Source organism: Sapajus apella, unplaced genomic scaffold (assembly GCF_009761245.1).
Source record: "Sapajus apella isolate SASKATOON/1434 unplaced genomic scaffold, GSC_monkey_1.0 scaffold24, whole genome shotgun sequence".
NCBI lineage: Eukaryota > Metazoa > Chordata > Mammalia > Primates > Cebidae > Sapajus > Sapajus apella.
Window position 1 is genome coordinate 11801495 of NW_022436964.1, and position 20783 is coordinate 11822277.

At 34.6% G+C, this 20783-nt stretch overlaps 1 protein-coding gene across 1 annotated transcript; it reads right to left on the reverse strand.

Moving 5' to 3' along the window:
- Nucleotides 1-1639: 1639 nt before the first annotated feature.
- ANXA1 (annexin A1) lies at nucleotides 1640-20439 on the reverse strand. Its single transcript, XM_032290916.1, has 13 exons — nucleotides 20251-20439; nucleotides 13359-13438; nucleotides 13157-13265; nucleotides 12540-12634; nucleotides 11579-11692; nucleotides 11059-11149; nucleotides 9141-9220; nucleotides 8476-8532; nucleotides 6803-6896; nucleotides 5854-5949; nucleotides 4513-4571; nucleotides 2960-3082; nucleotides 1640-1980 (listed from the first exon to the last, which is right to left on the reverse strand). The coding sequence occupies exons 2-13, from the start codon at nucleotides 13422-13424 to the stop codon at nucleotides 1924-1926; spliced, it is 1041 nt and encodes a 346-aa protein (XP_032146807.1). The 5' UTR covers nucleotides 13425-13438; nucleotides 20251-20439; the 3' UTR covers nucleotides 1640-1923.
- Between the last annotated feature and the right edge of the window lie 344 nt (nucleotides 20440-20783).

The window sequence follows — 20783 nt, forward strand, 5'->3', positions numbered from 1 at the left end:
AACATATAATACATGGGACAGGTGTGTGTGGATAAAAGTTAAGGTCAGTGATCAAGGCAAATAAGCTACAACCAGGTGAAGGATGGTTAACTCTGAATGCAGCTCAGGGTGATCAGAATATCCCATGGCCAACCCAAGTCTTTTGTGGATGAATAAATTGTCACCACCTTTATCCAGCTCTACCTGGTAAGAAGATGCTCACAAGAAAGTAACTTTTCCCAATGCCTTTTTGAAAAAAGAGCTTGTACCCTGGAAGATACTCCCCTTGAAATAAATAGCTTAACTAAATTGATATCTATTGTCTATTCATAGAGGATGAGAAATTGCAAGGTTTTATATTTTCATTCAATATAAATATCAAAAATTAAAGAAAGACCAACACAAATATGTCCAATTGCTTTTTGATGAAAATGCGTAAGCAAGTTAATAAAGGACAGCCTTTTCAACAAACAACAAAGGCTGCAAGAGCAATTGGACATTTATAACAATGTTACCAAAAAGGAACCATGACCTAAGTCTCTCGCTTTATATCAAAATCAACTCAAAATGGATCACAAATTTACAAAAACCATAAAATTTTTAGCAAAAAACATGAACGATTCTTAAGGCCTAGAGTTAAAGAGCTTGTAGACATAATAGCAAAACAACAATAAAAGGAAAAGAAATTATAAATTGGAAGTCATTAAAATTTAAAACTTTTACTCTATAAAAGAACCTGCTAAGAGGATGAAAAGACAAGCTACAGACTAACACAGAATATTTGCAAACCACATATCTGATGAAAGACTAATATCTAGAATGTATAAAGAATTTTCAAGATTTGACAATAAATAAAAAATAAGTAGCTGGGCCTGGTGGCTCATGCCTCTAATCTCAACATTTTGGGAGGTGGAGGCAGGTGGATTACCTGAGGTCAGGAGTTCAAGACCAGCCTGGCCAACATGGTGAAGCCCTGGCTCTACTAAAAATACAAAAAAAAAAAAAATTAGCTGGGCATGTTGATGGGTGCCTATAATCCCAGCTATTCAGGAGGCTGAAGCAGGAAAATCACTTGAACCTAGGAGGTGGAGGTTGCAGTGAGCCGAGATCACACCACTGTACTTCAGCCTGGGCGACAAAGTGAGACCCTGTCTCAAAAAATAAATGAATAATAAATAAGCAATGCTAAAAATACAAAATAGTAACAACTTCAAATGCTGGCAAGGATGTGGAGAAACTGAAGATTTGTGTTAGATTTGTGGTGGTAAAGTGGAATGGTATTACCACTCTGGAGAACAATTTGGAAGTTTCTTAGAAAAAGTAAACATAAAATTACCATAAAACAAACACGAGAACTTTTTACGAGTTTTGCCATTTCATCTTTATACTAGTTAATGAAATATAGAATATATCAAATTGTTATTATGCTAGTGCAATAGATTTATTATACAGAGACACCATCGCAATAATCTGGACACAGACGATAAAATGTAGTGTCCCTCTTCAAAATCTATAAATATTTTCTTCAATTCAAAATGTGAACTCTATTTCATTAAGTAATCATAATATAGAATTCAGGCTCCTATCTTTAATGTCAAATTAAACCACTGAATTACACATAAAAGAAAATCAAAATAGAAGAGTCAATGACACACCAATCGTCTTATAACATTGTTTTATTTTCAGCTACATAGACATCTTTCTCATGTATTGTTACCAGAACAACTTGTATAGGGTTTTATGGTTTGGGGTAAACATTTTTAAAAAATGAACTTATCTCTGTTATACAGAGTTATAATATAAAAATGGCTTACAGACTATATTTTTCAGAATGTAGGTAGCTAGACTGTAATCCTGTTGAAGAATCTTTCCTATTTAAGCTTATAGGATGAAAATATATAATTAAAGTCTTCGGATCTTAGCTTGAGACCATCAAGGGAATGTTTAGTTTCCTCCACAAAGAGCCACCAGGATTTTTTCATAATCTCCCTTGGTTTCATCCTGTTGATTCAAAAGCAAAGTATAGTTAATGTTACTCAAAACCACAATTAGTCTAAATTTTTTTTAATTATAGAATTATTTTTAGACAGCTGTAGATGAGATTATATATTACCATTTATTTAATTAAACAATATGTATAGCAAATAACTGATATTTCTTGATCATTGCATAAAAATACAATAGCTTTCAAGACTGAGATTACAAACTTTTCTCAATTAATTAAATTTTATGTTAGTGCCATTATTTTCTGTGAATAAAATATCACACAGAATTAAATAAGTACAACACAATATAATCTCATATTGTATGTGAAGGAATACCTGATTCACTCACTAGAAGAAGAGAAATGTATAGTGCCTGTGATTTTCTCATGTTTTCTGGGTAGATTTTAGTTATTTAATATTAATAATTAATTAAATTTAAATAGTTATCTATCTTTCAATAAGTCCAAAACCCTTGACTATTTGTTGTCTTATTTTTTAGCATTCTAATGAGATAACTTGAACATCAATTTTAAGCATTTTACATGTGATAACATTAAGATAAATATTTTGAATAAGAAGTTTCTAATCCTCTGACCAATATTAATGGCAAAATAAACCATAATGTCTATCTACCCTAGAGGAAACACTAAACTACAAATCTAATCATCTAGTCCATCTATTTAAAGGGAACTTCTAAACTACAAATCTAATCATCTAGTCTGTCTATTTAAAATATTTTGCTTGCTGAATTTATGCATGGGAAACTAAATGTTTCCATAACTTTGGTTGAACAATGTACCTAGTATTTCAGTAGAGAACTCACTAGTAGATTTTACCAGTAAAAGTTCAATTTACTCATGAACTATACACTGTAATATGTTGAATTAATCTTACATATTAAATTTATAGATATAATTAAGTTAACTCTTCTTTTTGAAGATCTTGCAAAAAGAATTTTCATTTGTGGGGATGGCATTAGAGGAATCACAACATACCAGGATGGCTTGGCAAAGAGAGATGCCATACATCTTCTGATAGAATGCTTTGATATCATTCATGTCAATTTCAGAACGGGAAACCATAATCCTGATCAATGCCTTATGGCGAGTTCCAACACCCTGGCCAAAACAAATGATGGTAATCGTCTCATATTCAGAAAATACTTTCATTGAAGGACATGAATTTTAAAGTTATGGCTTCTTACTCTTTCATATAATTTCTTTAGAGAAACTAGCTACACACACACACACACACACACACACACCCCTTACAGAAATGGTAATGAAATAAAAAGAAACAATCTTCTACATTAGCAGTAGGTATAGAGAGGAGTCACAACTTCCTAATTGGTCTCTCACCATCCAGTCTCTACACTATCCAATAATTATAAATGAAGGGAACTTCTAAACTACGAATCTAGTCATCTAGTCCATCTATTTAAAACACGTCAGTGATCTTCTATTGCTCTTAGAAACAAGAAAGTGATAGAAACTAATCACTTTTTTAGGGCTTATGATATCCTGCCTAATTCTACCATCTCTCCCACTGTGTACCATCATTCTATACTTACTTTCTTGAAAAGGTTCTGTTACTTTTTGCCTTCAAGCCTGTGTGTGGATTACTTCTTCCACCGGGACCATCCTTGCTTTATCCCCCATCTCTTCCACTCTTGCCCCTATCTGGCTCATTTCTACTCAAACCTCAGGCTGTAGTTTAACTGACAGCAGTGCTACATAGATTTCCAGAGTCTGGAGTATATGTCCCACTTTGCTCTTCCATGGCACCAGGTATTCATCATTACCCAGTGAAATATCACACTAGACTATCACAGAAAGGGGGCAGCAGCTATGCTAACAATTGCAGAGCAGTGCCTAGCATGTTCATCATTTCATAGATGCTCCTTCATATTATTCAAATAGTAGATCTTTCTCTCTTTCTCTCTCTCTGAAAACCTCTTTATTTTGGAGTTGCAAAGAAAAAATGAAGATAACTTCATAACTATTCATTTGCGGGCTCAAAATATCAATACAGAAGTTGTACCTTGTATAATAACATGCATGTCAGAAAGTAAAGTGACATCGTTGATCTCAAATACATCTTCCTACTTCTTTAATTATAGAATGACATTTTAAAAGATTCAACTATTAATCTGTGGCATGAAAGACAGAATAATAAAAACTGCAAATCAGACTCATAAAGTGTGAGATTATAAAACTCACAACCGTAGAGGAAGTAGGCCACTAAATTACACATTGAAAAAGAAAGTATATCACCCTTCCCGTGGTAACACAGGTTTCTTAGCAAATCACAAGTGAGCCATAAATCATGTACAGGCTCGCTTTCCAATCTCACCTGTAAAAAAACAATGCACCAAATCTAACAAGCTTATTCTAAGAAGGTAGTGTATTACATCTTCCATTGAATAGAACAATGATTCTCTTTCATGGGAAGATATTAAATGTGTGATTTTCAAACAATATCAGGTTTTCTGTTCTTTCTACAAATAATTCTTCCTCTAAGCAGGGCATATAAGTAGAATGGTACATACTTTCATGGCCTGGTGAAGCTTCTCTGCAAAGAAAGCTGGTTTGCTTGTGGCACACTTCACTGTAAGAGAAGCAAATTTTGGTTGATGTATTTACCATGACACACACAAAAAAAAGAAATATGCATATGAAAGAAACAGGAAATAGAGAATTCTGTCAATAGGATTCTATCCCTCATCACCATTCTTTACCTCCCAATATAGGGCAGTTAACTTATGAGAAGGTATTTGTGACTCTCTAGATGGTGGTTTTAAATATTCTTTCCCCTGATGACCATTTTTTTAATACCTTAAATACATCTCAACAGCAACTTCAGTAGTTAGCGCTATCCTGCATATATTCTCCTTGGAAGTGGAGAAACCAGTAGGTATTCAAGGCTATATAAATATTTATGTTATTATAAGAACATTTAAAAAGAACACCTGGTGAATAACAGACAGTGCAGACTACTAGAGAGGGCAGCGAGAGAGGGGTCATGGTCAAAAAACTACCTGTTGGGTACTATGCTCACTACCTGAGTGCAGTACACTCATAGAACAAAGCTGCACATGTACCTCTGTATCTAAAATAAGAGTTGCAAAAACTCTTATTGCAAAAAATACCTAAAAATGAATAAATAAATACCCTGGGGTAGGATGGCCTTAAATATAAAGCAGCACCCAAATAATACTAGCACACGTCAATTCATAGTGTTCTTCATTTTGTTGAGATCTGTGGACCAACAGCATTGGCATCAATGGGGAGCTTGTTAGAAAAGCAGAATCTAAGTCCCACCCCAGCCCTGCAGAATCAGAATCTGCATTTTAATCAAGTTTTCCAGGGGATTCGAGTGCATAGTCATGTGTGAGAAAACTGCTTGGGAACATAGGTTCCCCAACCCTGATGGTTGTCTGGATAACTGGGGAGTTCTTCTAAAACTATAGATTTTAAGAAGCCAACTCAGACCCACCAAATCAGACTCTCCTAGACCTGCCCAAGAATGCACTATTGACAAGCAGTAGACCAGGACTTGAAGTGACATTTATCTATTTCCAGATCCCATGCTCTCAATGGCCATTCTGAATTGCCTCTGCAGTGTCCCCAGCCTGGTACATTGTTTGATATAAGTAGGTGCTCAATAAGTATAGTTTATCTCTCTGTATTTTTGAAAAGGGGAATAATATCTGTTGTTAGGAAGGCTATAGTACTTTGCCAATCTTATATGTTGCTTCTGTTTGAAACAGGTACACTACCTCTGTTTTTTGTGTTGTTTTGTTTTATTGGTTTTGTTGTCGTTTGTAAGTACGGAATAGCATTGAAAATACAGCTTCTAGTTAGAAAACACTTTCAACAGAACTACGTACCGATAGCTGTGAGGCATTTCTCAATGTCACCTTTCAACTCCAGGTCCAGAGCTTTGTTCATGTCATGCTTACTGTACTTGGTGTATTTCTGAAACACTGAATATTAAATTTAAACTAAGATATATACAAAACATTCTTTTCTTTAGAAAGTCTTAAGCAAAATCAAGCCTCAGGAATTTTTAGAATAACAACTTCGGCTACACTTCTTAAAGCAATTTACACAATTAATCCTCTCCTAGGAATGTAACTCACATGGCCATTTTGGTATTCCTGTATATTTTGGGAAAATATTTGCAAGTGTTGACAGTTATTAGAGATGGCATGTGATTGACAACCATAGCACTCCCTACAGCAGTTCTAAGAGCCACAGCAAATGGATCTTTCCTTATATAAAGACCTAGGCACTGAATTTCTCTTACATTTAACAGTAGAAATCAGTATGCTATTATAAGATGATGAACTTTAGATAATCATCATTACTTTTCCATTGCCTTGGCTTCTGAGAGGCTGAGCTAAATCTCGTGCTCAAAGGCCAGACCTATTTCTGATTTTTGTCTTGTTGTTTTTCCAAAGCATCTACATATTTTTTTCTTCATTTAGCTCTGAGGGTTTTTTGTTTTGTTTTTCTTCATTCTGATTTCATTTCTTCTGTTATGCATGTCTTTTTTCCACATATATTCCAAATCTTTTAGGGAATTAAAAGCAGTGAAAATAATGAAATGATATCCCACATGCCCAAGTCACAAGATGTGTATTAATATCATAAAATAGTGACTGTATAAAATTGGACAAATGGGCAAATAACAATAATGGATCAGGAATGCTATAGCCGTTTGATACAGGAGAGACATTGCTAAAGTCTTCTGTTTTTACTTTCTCTTACTTTTCCTCGAAAAAGAAAATTACATCTTCCATAAACAGATTCCAGAGAAAAAAAATTTCTTGTTACCTCTGCGAAGATGTGGATAGCTTCTGGTGGTAAGAATGGTATTGAACACGTTTACATCTGTCCCCTTTCTCCTTTCTCCTGCTTCATACAAGGCCTGTCAAGAAACACAAAAGTAAACACTTCACTATCTGCTGAAATGATATCTGCACAAGAATATTAGACCTCGTCAAAGATTATCTAGGCAGTTGCTTTGTGCTAAGTACAATCAGGGTAGTCAACAATAAGATTTCAAGTTCTTTAAAGATGGGGACCTTATTTTGTTTGTCAAATATCTTCCACAGTTTCTCTCAAGGTACCTTGTAAACACTAGAGACTGAATATATGTTTGCAGAATAAATGTTTGCTGAACTAAATTGCTTTAAGATTATGCTCTATATCAAGAAAACTCCAAGGGGTTCTCTAAAAGGATTTTTTACTCTATGTTGTTTAAAGTAATTATCAGCAAATGTTACTTATAAATCAATAATTCAACCATAACCTGGACCTTGCATTTTGATGTTAGAATTTCTAGATTCAAATTCCGACTGTGCAATTTCAAAGTCTTATCATTTTAGACAAATAATTTAACCTCACTAAACTATAGATTTTTTTTCTTTTATATATGGAAAACATAATACCTGCCCTATTGTCACAAGCAGTCTCTATTAACTTTGGAATGTAAATTACCATCATTCTCTTCAGTCATATTAATCCATGTAGCCTTCGTAAATATGTAGTAAGAACCCTGATAGTCTTAAAATGGAAAGTAAATTCAGAAGTGTCAAAAGCAAATAAGAATTTTTTATTATGGGCAATTATTCAAATGCTAATTCTTGTTCTTTAATATGTTTGCACAATTTCTATTAAAATGATAAAACCTCCAAGGTACATAAAAGTTATTTTGCACTTGTCAAGCAAATTGATCTGATATGTATGCATTTATTCAACAAAAAGTTAGTGAGTACCTATTATGTGCATGATAATGTACTGGTATAGCAGAAGTGGATGAAGATACGCAAAAACTCTATTCTTAGTGAATCATCATCATGAATTATCTAGAGAATACTGTTCCATGAGAATGCATAATGCAAATTATTGTTGCTTGTTTGTTTAAAGAGGAAATTCCAGGCCTTAAAATGGTATGATTTTTCTTATGTTGCCAGTGGATTGGTATATAAATAACCAGCAATGTCGCTGAAACTATATAAAACAGTATGTCAGAAAGTCTATATTATTATAATTTATCCTATATTATTAATATCATTACAATGATATTTTAGCATTATAAATTGACATCTATAAACCATTCCAATGTTCTCTGTTAAAAATAATATTAAATGTGTTTACTCTTTCCATTACACGTAATAAAAAAATTACTTTTCCCCTTCTTATACCTAGTACAATGAGAGTTCAGAGTATTTTTTTCAACAAACAATTCTTGGGAATGACAAATCAAATTTATATCGTTCTTTTCCAGTTCTCTCTGGTTTATGAATGAGAGATATTGAAAACTTAAAGACTACATTTTTTTTCTCTCTTGGGCTACAGAAAGGCATGCCTCATTCAGGAAATGAACATTAACAAGCCATTGGTCTCTCAGAAGATCTTAGATTTGCTTTCACAGGGCGTCATGGGGTAGCACCACCTAAGGTAGGAAGGTGGACTGCAGCAGTATTTTGTAAGCACTTGCTTACCCTGGCATCCGTATCAGCCAAGTCTTCATTCACACCAAGGTCCTCAGATCGGTCGCCCTGAAAGAAATCCCATTCTATTGTAAGCTCTTCTCTAGCATGTAATTACATGATTTACTTAATTCTCTTAAACTCAGATAAATAATATTCTTTGAGAAAAATATATTCTATTACTCATTTCTAGAAAGAGCTCAGATCCAAGATTTTACTTGCAATGGTTTTAGATGTTCTTCCCCTCCAAACCCCATGTTAAAATTTGATCCCAGTGTTAAAGGCAGGGCCTCAAGAGAGGTATTTGTGTCCTGGGGCTGATCGCTCATGAAGAGACTAATATCTCTGGGGATAAGTTCTTGTTCATGAGACCACCAGAGCTGTTGTTAAAGAGCCTGGCACCTCCCCATTCTCTCTCTTGCTTGCTTTTTTGCCATGTGGTCTCTGCACACACCAGCTCCCTTTCCTCTTCTGTTAGGAGTGGAAGCAGCCTGAGGCTCTCACCACACACAGATGCCCAATCTTGAACATTTTAGCCATCAGAATCACGGGCCAAGTAAACGATTTTTTCTTTAAAAATTATCCAGCCTCAGACATTTCTTTATAACAACACAAAATGGACTACAAAATTACTCTTTATATAACAAGAGGCATTTCCTACAGGATTTGAGTTGTACCTTAGCAAGAGAAAGCAAAGCGTTCCGAAAATCTCCAGATGTGTCTGAGGTTATGTCTTTGGCCAGATCTCTCTTCAGTTCTGAGAAAAAAGGAAAATAGATTTTACAATAAACCAGTGATGAATAATCATAATAATATCTGACATCTCTAAATTAGTTGAAAATTCACCATGCCACAGTGTTCAATGATTTATGGAACACTGTGGCAAAATATCATCATTTTTAAATAAGAGAAAAATTAGAGCAGGTCAATTTTTGGATCATTGAATTTATTTCATATGAGGCAATGGGAGCAATTTATGTAATACTGTGATTGAAAATTCACAGTCATAAAGCTTTTGTTAATAAATTGTATAGGCATACATTAGTAATTAATTCTGAAATATAACATGGCATTATTTAAGCAGTAGAACAAATAAAATAATTGTTTAAAAGAACAAAAATGGAGGTACTTGCTTGAATGCAAATTATTTAGTTTAAAAACTATAAATGTCTTATAAGTAATGTAGTTTGATGATTTGTGTGTGTGTAAACACTTCTACTTAACTATGTAAAATAATACTGCAATAGGAAAAGTTAATTGAATTTATAATTGACTAGTGCAATGGTTTTCATATTGTTTGTTTGGCCCTGCCAAGTGTCATATCGCAGTTTATCCCCATTGTTGAAGGTGGGGACTGACGGGAGGTGTTTGGATAATGGGGGCAGATCGCTCATGACTGGCTTGTTGTGAGTGAGTTCTCATTCCTAGTTTCTTTAAGAACTGGCTGTTGAAAAGAGCCGGGCATTTCCTTTTCTCTCCCTCTCTCTCTGCACACATCTGCTTCTGTCTGCTTTCTGCCATGAGTAGAAGCAGTATAAGGACTTCATCAGAAGCAGATGCTGGTCCCATACTTCTTATACAGTATTTCCTTTCTTTATAAATTACTTGGTCTCAGTATTTCCTTATAGCAACGCAAAGGGAGTAAAACAACTTGAAACTGGGCAATTTAATAAGCTATCACTGGCTTATATCTTGGCATAATGAAGAAAAAATGAACATTTATTTTATGAGCTATGTTTTATCAAACAAAAAAATAATTGATTATTATTGATACAATAAGAAAATGAGGTTTAAAAGCGTCCTTATTTTTATTCTTTTATTAAATTCCGTTAAAAACGATATGCGAAAGCTATTGTATTCTCCATGCTTGATATGAGAATCAAGCAGAAAGATCTTCTATGTGCCACATATTCGGTTGGGAAAGCAAAAAAGCCAGCAGCTCAGGGAAATGAGAAAAGGAAAATGGTAACAGACTTGCAATTAAGCTCTTTTCAGTGTTGAGCATGTCATTTAAATGAGATGCTTCACTGAAGACATAAAATAAGCTAAACTAGTCTTTTATTCTCACGAATTTAACAAAAGACAAAAAGTGAGTTGCTTATGTTCATAACAATAAAGTTAAGGTTTCCAACAGAGAATTATAAGCACTCAATTCTTTACTTTTTCAAGAACAAATGAAGAACATTTTGTTAAAATATTTATTTTGTTAAACTTTTTTCAAAATAAATGGCATTGAGACATTTTTATTAAATGCATTCCAGAATAACAGAAAAATGTTTTTCAGAAAAAAATTTAAATTCAATGCTCTGAATTCAAGTTTCCATTATAATTGTATGCAGCCATTTATCCTAGAGGATCATTTTCTATTAAAACACAAGCTTGATGCAGATTGGTATACCATCTCCCTTGTCAACAACCTAGCAACGTGTGTTGCCTGGTAACAGCATTTAATAGACATGTGCCAAACAATAAAGAAACATTTTTGTATGTAGAGGTTCCAAAGCTGCCATAATTAACATACACATTTAATTTTAAGAAAGTATATCAGATTCCTTTTCAACTAAGGCATTTGGACTGTTGTACATTACAACTTACCCTCTCTGTAGACCCTGTTAATGTCTCTGATTTCTTTGTTAGTTCTTGATGCCAAAATCTCAATCAGAGTGTCTTCATCAGTTCCAAGGCCCTATTTGAAGAGAAAAAAAAGGATAAATGTAGAAAAAAAAATCTTTATTCAAGAGATCAACTCATTTTTGGTGTTCCAAAATTTTGTTCAACTCTGTCATTTAGTAAATTTCACCTACAATATTTAATAATTGCAATAAGTACTATCTATTACATTGCTCTAAAACAAAACAGGTTTATCATCAATATTTTGGGTAAAAATAAAAATGCAAATATATGACTCATACAGTGACATGACATAGAAGGTGTTATAGTGCCAACATTTATGTTTTCATGTATATATTAATTCCTTCATTGAGTTATTAATTTATTCTTCAAACTTTCACTGATTGACTTGCACTGTACTAGATTTTGAAGATAACATAAGTGTAAGTGATTTGCCCAATACATTCTCTTGAGGAAAGGAGTTTGCTTAAATTGGACTATTTACCTTCATGGCAGCACGAAGTTCATCGGCATCAAACTGCGCTGGAGTTTTTAGCATAGCTAAAACAACCTCCTCAAGGTGACCTGTAAGGGCTTTCTTCAGGGCTTCATCCAGGGGCTACAAAAAAAAGATTAGAATCAGGGCATCTAATAAGTAACATGCTAGGTTAAAAAATGTGATATTACTGACTTTAGGTCATTGTACAACTGTTCCCTAAACCCAGCCATCTTTTAGAGCTTCTTCCCTTCACATACAAAGTGCACCAAATATTTTGAAACATTATCTTAGTCTTTTAGATCTAGAGAGATTAGATCAAAATTTACTGTTCATTGATAACTTTTTAATGGATAGGGTTCATAATCTTTTATACAGGGGAGAAATCACAAAATCACAAATTTTAAAACATAGAGGACTGTGTGCTAACAGAAAACAGTAGTAAAATTACTTTTAAAATAATATATTTGTGTTTCCAATCTTTGAGATTTGTACATCTCAAATGAACAGTATAATCAGATGTTGAAATTATGTTTTCTAATTTCATTGTTTCAAAAAGAACTATTCATATTTGATATAAAAGACATAAGGCTTATTTTTAAAGTTGAATTATATATCGTTAGGCATTAAACAGCTCAGTTTAAATATTAGCACATTACAGTGAGACTATATTCTTTATTGCCAATAGCAATCTTGATGTTTATCTTCAAATTAAAAATTTGTCCCCAGAACACCACATCTGCAAAGAATATACAGCATGACGACTAGTGTAGAAAAATAGGAAATTTGATAAAATTGTTTCAGTTGCAACAAAGTGGATAAAAACTGCAATCCCAATCATAGATGTAAAAAAAAAAAAATGAAAAAACAGTGGTTAGAAACTTAAAGAATGAGGTAACTGTGCTTCTGAATCCATGTTTAAGTATAAATATACTGAAATTAAATATCTAAATTTACCATTCTAACTTACCTTTCCTGTTTCCTGGAGATATGCTGCTTTGATCTGTTGACGCTGTGCATTGGTTCGCTTAGTTAGAATGTCAATGATGGTTGCTTCATCCACACCTGGAAATAAAGGGAAGACAGCTTTTAAAATCAATTTTCTTCATCTTTAATTGGCATAAAGTAATTCATTACCTATGTGCTCTGAATGAACTTCTTAACAAACTAAGAAATATAAATTATATATCAGCCTAGAAAATCAATGCTATACAACATATCAAGGAAGCACCTGGGAGAATGATATTTCATTCAAGTGAGAAAGGAAGAGACAATTAACTTCTCCTGGTTCTCCATGTTGCAGTGTTTGATCCTAGTTCCAACTTTATATGTGAGCAGAGGTGTTAATTTCAGCATCGAGTTTCTGCTAGAAACAAGCTAGTAATATCTGTTATAGCAGCAGAGATTCCACTGATTTGAACACAATTTCCTAAGTGTTAAGAGAATTATGTCTTCATTGGGCAAAGAAATTTTTTTATCTTCAAAATGAACCAAATTCTTTCCATTGCACATGTCTGTTTCTTGACAGTCGTGCAAATAGCCATTCTGAAATGTCCAGGAGGGAACCGTTTTGAGGAAACATGTTACCTTTAACCGTTATGGCCTTGTGCAAGGCAGCAACATCCGAGGATGGATCGAAGGAAGGATAGGGGCTCACTGCTGATCCAGGACCACCTTTGGATGACTTCACAGTTTGCTAACAATGAGAGAGAAATAAATTAATGGCCATTTACTTATATTGATTTTTATTTCAATATTGTAGTGGTCATTTTATTATTACTCTACTTACAACATATTCCTGCTCTTGATTTTCAATAAACCAGGCCTGCTTGAGGAATTCTGATACCATTGCCATTTTTAAAAAAGTGTCTGAAAAGAAAACAGGTAGATGCTTTTAAAAAACAAATGTACCACACACAACCTCTCCCTCACCTCTTACATACATAAGGAGCAGCATTAAAGAGTAGTCTTGCTCTTACTTTCCAGGATTAATTACACTTAGAAGCATAACAAAATGTAAGACGTAAGTTTGTTTTTAAAGGAAGTATTTATCCTTAAAATGAAACCATACCCTCCTCCCAGAAACTGAGCTCTTTCTTGGCCTATTCAGTTCTAAACTTTAGGGATCAGACAACTACTACAAGTAAGCACACAGGCTAAAGAGAGGAGTTTGTGGTTCACTACATTGTTTTAAATTTATAGACCACCCACCATATGCCAAGCACTGAGAGCACAAAAACATTGAAATATCATCTTAAGTACCCTTAGGACTTAAAGCTAGTGTGTGCTCTCCCTGGGAAAACACAAAGGCTAAAGAAACTTCTTAGAGTAGGCCCTGGCTGATCCAAGCCTCTTTTGAAACGCATCAAGATTACCCTGGCAGAAAAGTTAAAGAGCACAAAATGGGGAGAAGCTTGTCATATTTGGGAAGCTGAAGAAAGTTGTCTGGAGCAAGAAATGTTGGCAGAGCTGAACCAAGAAGTTTAAATGTCTCCACAAAGCTTTAGGAAAACCTTAATTTTTTTTAAAAACAGCATGGTTTCACTTCTATTTCAGAAAGATCATTCCTCCTGTATCTTGGAGAATGGCTAACAGATAGACAAGATAGAACACTAGAGCATCTTTTAGTAGACCATTAGACAATCTATGTAGAATTAATGAAAACCTGTACAAAAGAAATTGCTAGAGGAAAAGCTTAATGATGATGATTATTATTTTTTTTGAGATAGAGTCTTGCTCTCTTGCCCAGATTGGAGTGCAGTGGTGCAATCTCAGCTCACTGCAGCCTCCATCTCCTGGGTTCAAGCAATTCTCCTACCTCAGCCTCCCGAGTAGTTGGGATTATAGGCAGCCGCCACCAAGCCCGGCTAATTTTTTTATTTTTATATTTTTGTATTTTTTAGTAGAGACAAGGTTTCACCATGTTGGCTAGGCTGGTCTTGAACTCCTACCTCAGGTGATTCACCCGCCCCAGCCTCCCAAAGTGCTGGGATTACAGATGTGAGCCACCGTACCTGGCCAATGATTACATTTATGAGGTAAAATAATCTGTGACAATCTGTACAAGTGAATTCGGATTTAAAATTTTATCTTTAAAAAGATATCCAGGTGATATTTCTCCCTGAATAATTTAGTTTCCTTTTATATTTCTTGGTATAAAATTATTCAGCATTGAAGTAATTGCTATCCTCACTGTCTAAATACTACTCCTACATATTTTTCCACCCAGTACAAAAAACCCAGAAAAGGATTATTTCATACCAGGTTTTTTGTTCTAACGGGATACCTATAGGTAAAATTGTAACATGCTTGTTCTTTTGGCAAACTCTATCTTAAAGGAAATTTCTTGAATTGCTATCATGGCTTGGCAATATTTTTATTTAATGAGACATATATTTTTAAGATCTTAAGTATATTAAAAATTAAAGTATTTTCTGTTTTGGCCATAAACACAGAAAAAAAGCCATCACAGATCATTTTGTCTGGGGATGTTTTTCGGAGGCCTGGCTCCAGGTCTACACTGATCTGTCTATCCATACCATTCTGTTTCACTCCTCTAGAGACTACTCTCACGAATGTTTGTGATAGATGTTGGGAGGATAATCTTGGCAGTTTTAAATTCTTGATATGAAGATAAATGACTTATGAGGAGTAAAACCCATAAACTGATTCCTTAACAGCATGTTCAGACAAACCCTTTCAATTCACACCTGCTAAAAAAAATAACTGGAGTTCCAAGTAATAACATTGAATGCATGAAGGAAATAATATCCAAAGCAGACACCAGCTCCACTTAACTCTCACAGGATTGCTCTAATTACTATTCTGTCATCTGTGAGAAGAACCAATACTTTTTGCATTCATTTAAAGGATTCTCTTCCCTCCAGTAATCGATAAATTTAAAGTTGTTTCCTGAGGTAAAGTAACAACGTACAATTTTGCACAAGGTTTTAGTTCCCTTTACAGTATAGTCTGATGCAATTGCGGTTGCCACAGGGAATTTCATATTCCAACTGCTTAATTGGCACACCCAAAACTTTTTAAAAGCAATTCGAGCAGTTTCAGGCATTCAAAATTTCAATTTCCATCATCTCATCCAAACCCTCAATAAAGAAGAATCATCAAAATGAGTGTTATAATTTATCACTGGCAAAGTACTACTCCATCACGGATAAAAACATGTTCATTCAATCCATTCCTTTCAATTAGCAAATAAAAACTTCAACATAAAGCATAATAGGCCAGGCGCAGTAGCTCACTCTTGTAATCCCAGCACTTTGGGAGGCCAAGGTGGGTGGATCACCTGAGGTTGGGAGTTCAAGACCAGCCTGACCAACATGGAGAAACCCCATCTCTACTAAAAATACAAAATTAGCTGAGCGTGGAGGTACACGCCTGTAATCCCAGCTACTCGGGAGGCTGAGGCAGAAGAATCACTTGAGCCTGGGAGGCGGAGGTTGCCATGAGCAGAGATGTACTACAGCCTGGGCAACAGAGTGAAATTCTGTCTCCAAAAAAAAAAAAAAAAAAAAAACCAGAAAGCAAAACAAGAACTATTGTTCAGTCCACTATTAAAGGTGACTCTGACAACTTCAAAATAAACTTTAAGAAAACTTTACTAGTTTATTTTTTTACTTCTAAAAAATACTTGAATAATGTCAATTAAAAAAAAAAAAAAGCCAGAGAAAGCCTAGGAAAAGCTGTATTACTACATAATACAAGATAACAAAAATAAGTCGTTTGAGTCACTTATTTGACAGAGAGAGCACGCCTAGAGGAGATAGCTTTGTGATTTATATCTTCTAAGTTCCTACATTTTAGCCTGAAGTATTTGGATAGAATAAAAGCATAGTCTTGAAAGAATAGCAGCCAATTTAGAGAACTTTCTTCAGGAAATCAATTAGAGGAAAACAGAATCTAAATTCAGCCAAATTCACCACCAGCTCTTAGCAAAGATTAAAGACAGGAGCATCAAGGCAGGATATAAGAAATTGCTCTAAAGGAAACAGATTTTATCACATACAGCTGGTTAAGAGCCCAAAGCCAACTGCACATATTAACTGAACTTCTGAATAATTACAATACATCTAACAAATACCATATATATATGTATATATATTAGCCAAATTCTATTAGTAAACCATTCTGACTCTGCAATACCTACGCTCTGCATGAAAACCTGCCTAAGCCAAATGAGTTCACCAAAGGTTTTCTTTTTTCTTTTTGTTCATAGTGTATAAACCTTGCAATAGATTTTAAAGAGCCCGTTCTAACAACTTATTTTAGCTCAATACAGATTTCAGCTAACCAGCAATAAGCTCAAAAAACAAGCTTATTTCAGTACTTAGCATGAGCTCATTGAAGGTGAAAATGGCTATTTACATAGGCTAATCCATAAGGAAATTAACAATATTTCACATTTCTTCTAATTAATGGTCTTTTGTGAACATGCACTGCCTACCAATGTCAGCTTATCTATGATTTGAATGTGTAGCTTTCTAAAGAGTAGCTTTTTTTTTGTATATTCATGTGTCCTAAGAGAGAACCCCCTTCATTTTTCTATCTCTCAGCCTCATGAAAGGCTATCTCTAGAATTTGTGACAGAGGAAGCTGAGTTTTGTGGTTTATTATATCTTCCTGGTTACAATCTAGGACCATCAGAGTTTTGCAATGATAGTAACAGCAATGACTAACCCTTGCTTCAATAATAGCCTTTCATCATTATCTTCAGTTTCTGTCTGGGAAAACTGAGTATTATTTTCAGGCAGTCTTCAAGCTAGTAGTGGCAAGAATGGAGACATAAATCCGTCCCTTTTGATTTCAGAGCGTTATATATTTTGGCCTGGTGCGGTGGCTCACGCCTATAATCCCAGCATTTTGGGGTGCCAAGGTGGGCAGATTACTTGAGACCAGGAATTCAAGACCAGCCTGGCCAACATTGTAAAACCTTGTATCTAAGGTTTCGCCATGTTGGCCAGGCTGGTTTTGAACTCCTGGCCTCAAGTAATCTGTACCTTGTAAAAATACAAAAATTAGCCAGCATGGTGGCATGCACCTGTAGTCCCATTTACTCAGGAGGCTGAGACAGGAGAGTTGCTTGAACCCAGGAAGTGGTGGAGGCTACAGTGAGCTGAGATCACACCACTGCCCTCCATCCTAGGTGACACAGCAAGAAAAAAAAAAAAGAAAGAAAAAGGGAAAGAAAACCAAAGTGTTATTCTTTTAAATTAGCGACAAAAAGAAAACAACATGATTGATGATCTCTTTAATAGCTCACACCTGAGAATCAAATTCATTAACATTCAACTCACGCAGACCATGGCAGGTTTTACCCTAGCCTTAGGGAGTTTATTTTTAAATGCATTGCCTTGTGCATAGTTTTTCCTCAAATATATATTTCACAAGTCTTTCCCACACCTTCCCTGGTGAGAGAAGGCAATTAAGACTACACAATGGCATGACTTAACAAAAACACAATTTATGAAAGTTAGTCTCATGCATGTTTTGCTTCCGGGCTTTTCAATAAGATGTTCTTCTTGCCGGGAATGCTTGTTCCTCCTCCACATTCACTTCCTTTTGCCTAACTAATTGCTGCTTCTAAGTGAGGCCTCAGCATTGACCTTAACAGGTCTTTTGGAAAGCCTTCATTAGTTCCTCAGCACTGGATTCAGTGACCTTCCATGCTCTGCCTAACTTCCCCCCACACCAGCCCCACCATTCTGTATTATCACTTTCTTTTGGCTTTTATATTCCCCAGTAGCAGGCCATGAGACCTGTGCTAACATACAAACAATATAATATTCATTATGTATGTACTTCCAATCCCTGGCAAAATGCCTGGAATTTAGGATTAAATAAGTATTATTTAATGAATATAGTGTATCATTGCTAATATTTTAAAAAACATATCTACACTAATTTAACAAACATTCTCTACCTACAACAATAGGATATAAAATACAAATTGAAGTATACTGGTCCTTAATTATCTGGCAATCTGACCTCAAGAAAAACATTTAGCTTCTCCAGAGGGTCTTCATTTGTAAGATAGCAATGTTGAAATAATTAGTATCTCAGATCCATTTACAGCTCTGAGTCCCAATCTTAAATTTTACTTCAAGTAGACGAAGATGAAGAAAATTAGCATAATGAAGGAAGGCATTGTATAAACTGGATCTGTTCTGATCTTCCTGATGAAATGCTGTCCAATTTTAAAGGAAAAGGAAATAGTTGACTTCAAAAAACTGTTTATAGTTTATCATTGAAAAATAAAAGTCCACTGGTTTAGCTCTGATTTTAAATGTCATAAATTAATAGGTCTAGAGAGAGCTAACGTCATATTCAGAAGTCAACCTTTGCAGACCTTTTGGTTGAAAAAGTATTTAATAAGCATGAAACTCTGACTGGTTCCTTAATAATGTTATTATTAACTATTTTGTCAACAGCTGTTAAATGTTGGCTATGTGCCAGATGTGGTTGAGCCTGGAGCTAGAGTGGTAATGTTATTTTTGGAGAAGAGGCCATTTCAGAATTATGAAACCAACATTTTACCACATTGGAGTTATTTGCAATTTGCATTCTCTTACAGCTACCAAAATACACTCCTGTGGAAAGAGGGCAACGTTACTTTTTCAAAGTTTATTCACTCTTTTAGACATAACCAAGGCAAGAAAAAGTCCATCCTTGTTAATTAGCTAGCATTGAACATGAGAAATCAGAGTGTTTGATAAACACTTAAAATGAACAAACAGAAAAATCCTTGAAGGAACATGTGTAAGGAAAAATAACCAGATACATGATTGTGATTTGTAATCTCACTTTTACAAATACATCCAACACCAGTAAACACTCTTCTTTAGTTTTGCTTTGTGCTTTTCTAAGGAGTTTTATGGCCATTATCTCATGCAACAATCAAGTGAAATAGCTGTTAGAGGGCCTCACTGACATTCCCCTAGGATAATGTATCTGACACTACCCAGTAAGTATTTCCCTTCCCCTTAGGTTTTCCAGCCAGCACTTGAAAAGCCTGTATATGACACAGAGCCTACAAGAAAAGGAATGTGGCCACACCCTCTTTAAATGAAACAAGTAATAAGCGGACCTTCTTATTTTCAATAGCATAAGCAAACATAACATATATTTTAAAATGTTTATTACGAAGGCCATGATTACCACTTTGAGGTCTGAATCTATCTTGTTTCCTTACAAAAGAGGAAAATAAATTATGAGTCCTACTATTTAGAAACAGTTCCCTGTAACCCACTCCTGCAACTTTTATTCTTGCCCCCAAAAAGCAGCCCCCTTCATGATTTCTCTACAAAACACTCACAGCTCTTGGGAAGAAATATTTCAAGGGGAAGGAAAGGAAAAACACATTCTTTTAAGGCTACCAGAAGAAAAGCGCATTCTCTCTTTCTTTCTCATAGTAACTTACCACGAATACAATGAGCCAGTGTTAAGCAAACTTATTATATTTTTATTTGTATTTCTTAAGTAGAACAAAAACATTGTAATTTGTGATTCCTAAAATATAAATATCCAATATAATTCTACAGATTTAGGAATGATTTATCATGTTAAATGCAACTAACCATAAATCCTGTAGAAGCAGTAACATTTAAAAGTCATGAGAAAAGTTTTCAAAACAACAAAAACTAACTAAAAGGAGAACCAAGACTTACCTTTATCTCTACCTTCTTCCAAAGAACTGAAGAGAAATTCTTCTCTGAAAATTTCACACTAGCAGTGGAGACTTAGGCTTCTGATTTTATAGGATTTGAAAGGAAGCCACACCTAGCAACCAGAAGTTAGTAATTGGCTGCCTTCTGTTTAAAGTACTTGGTTCAGCTATGTCCAAAAACAAAGTGAAACAAGTCTTGCAAAACTACTCTCTAAACCAACTCAACTGGCATTACAAAGAAAAAAAAATGGAAGGGCTGATTTTCTCCCTCTTTATTTTGCCCTTTTATTTCCAGAGGAGATATTTATTTTGCACTTTTATTTTATTTTATTTTATTTTATTTTAGAGCATACATCTGCCCCAATCCTAATGCCACTTATTAGCACAATTTTGTAGTTAAATAAAATAGTTGTAGAATAAAAAGTATGTCACCTTCAAATCTAAACAAACAAACAAAATCTTACATTTGAATTTCAGCTCCATTACTTATTATTCTGTGATTTTAAGGACATATGTAATTTTTCTGAACCTCCT

Coding starts and splice junctions, on each gene's coding strand:
- ANXA1 (XM_032290916.1), bottom strand. CDS start 13,424: ATGGCAATGGTATCAGAATTCCTCAAGCAGGCCTGGTTTATTGAAAAT. Junction 11,150..11,578: donor AACTTCGTGCTGCCATGAAG/GTAAATAGTCCA, acceptor CTCTTCAAATAG/GGCCTTGGAACTGATGAAGA. Junction 8,533..9,140: donor CTTTGCTTTCTCTTGCTAAG/GTACAACTCAAA, acceptor GATTTCTTTCAG/GGCGACCGATCTGAGGACCT.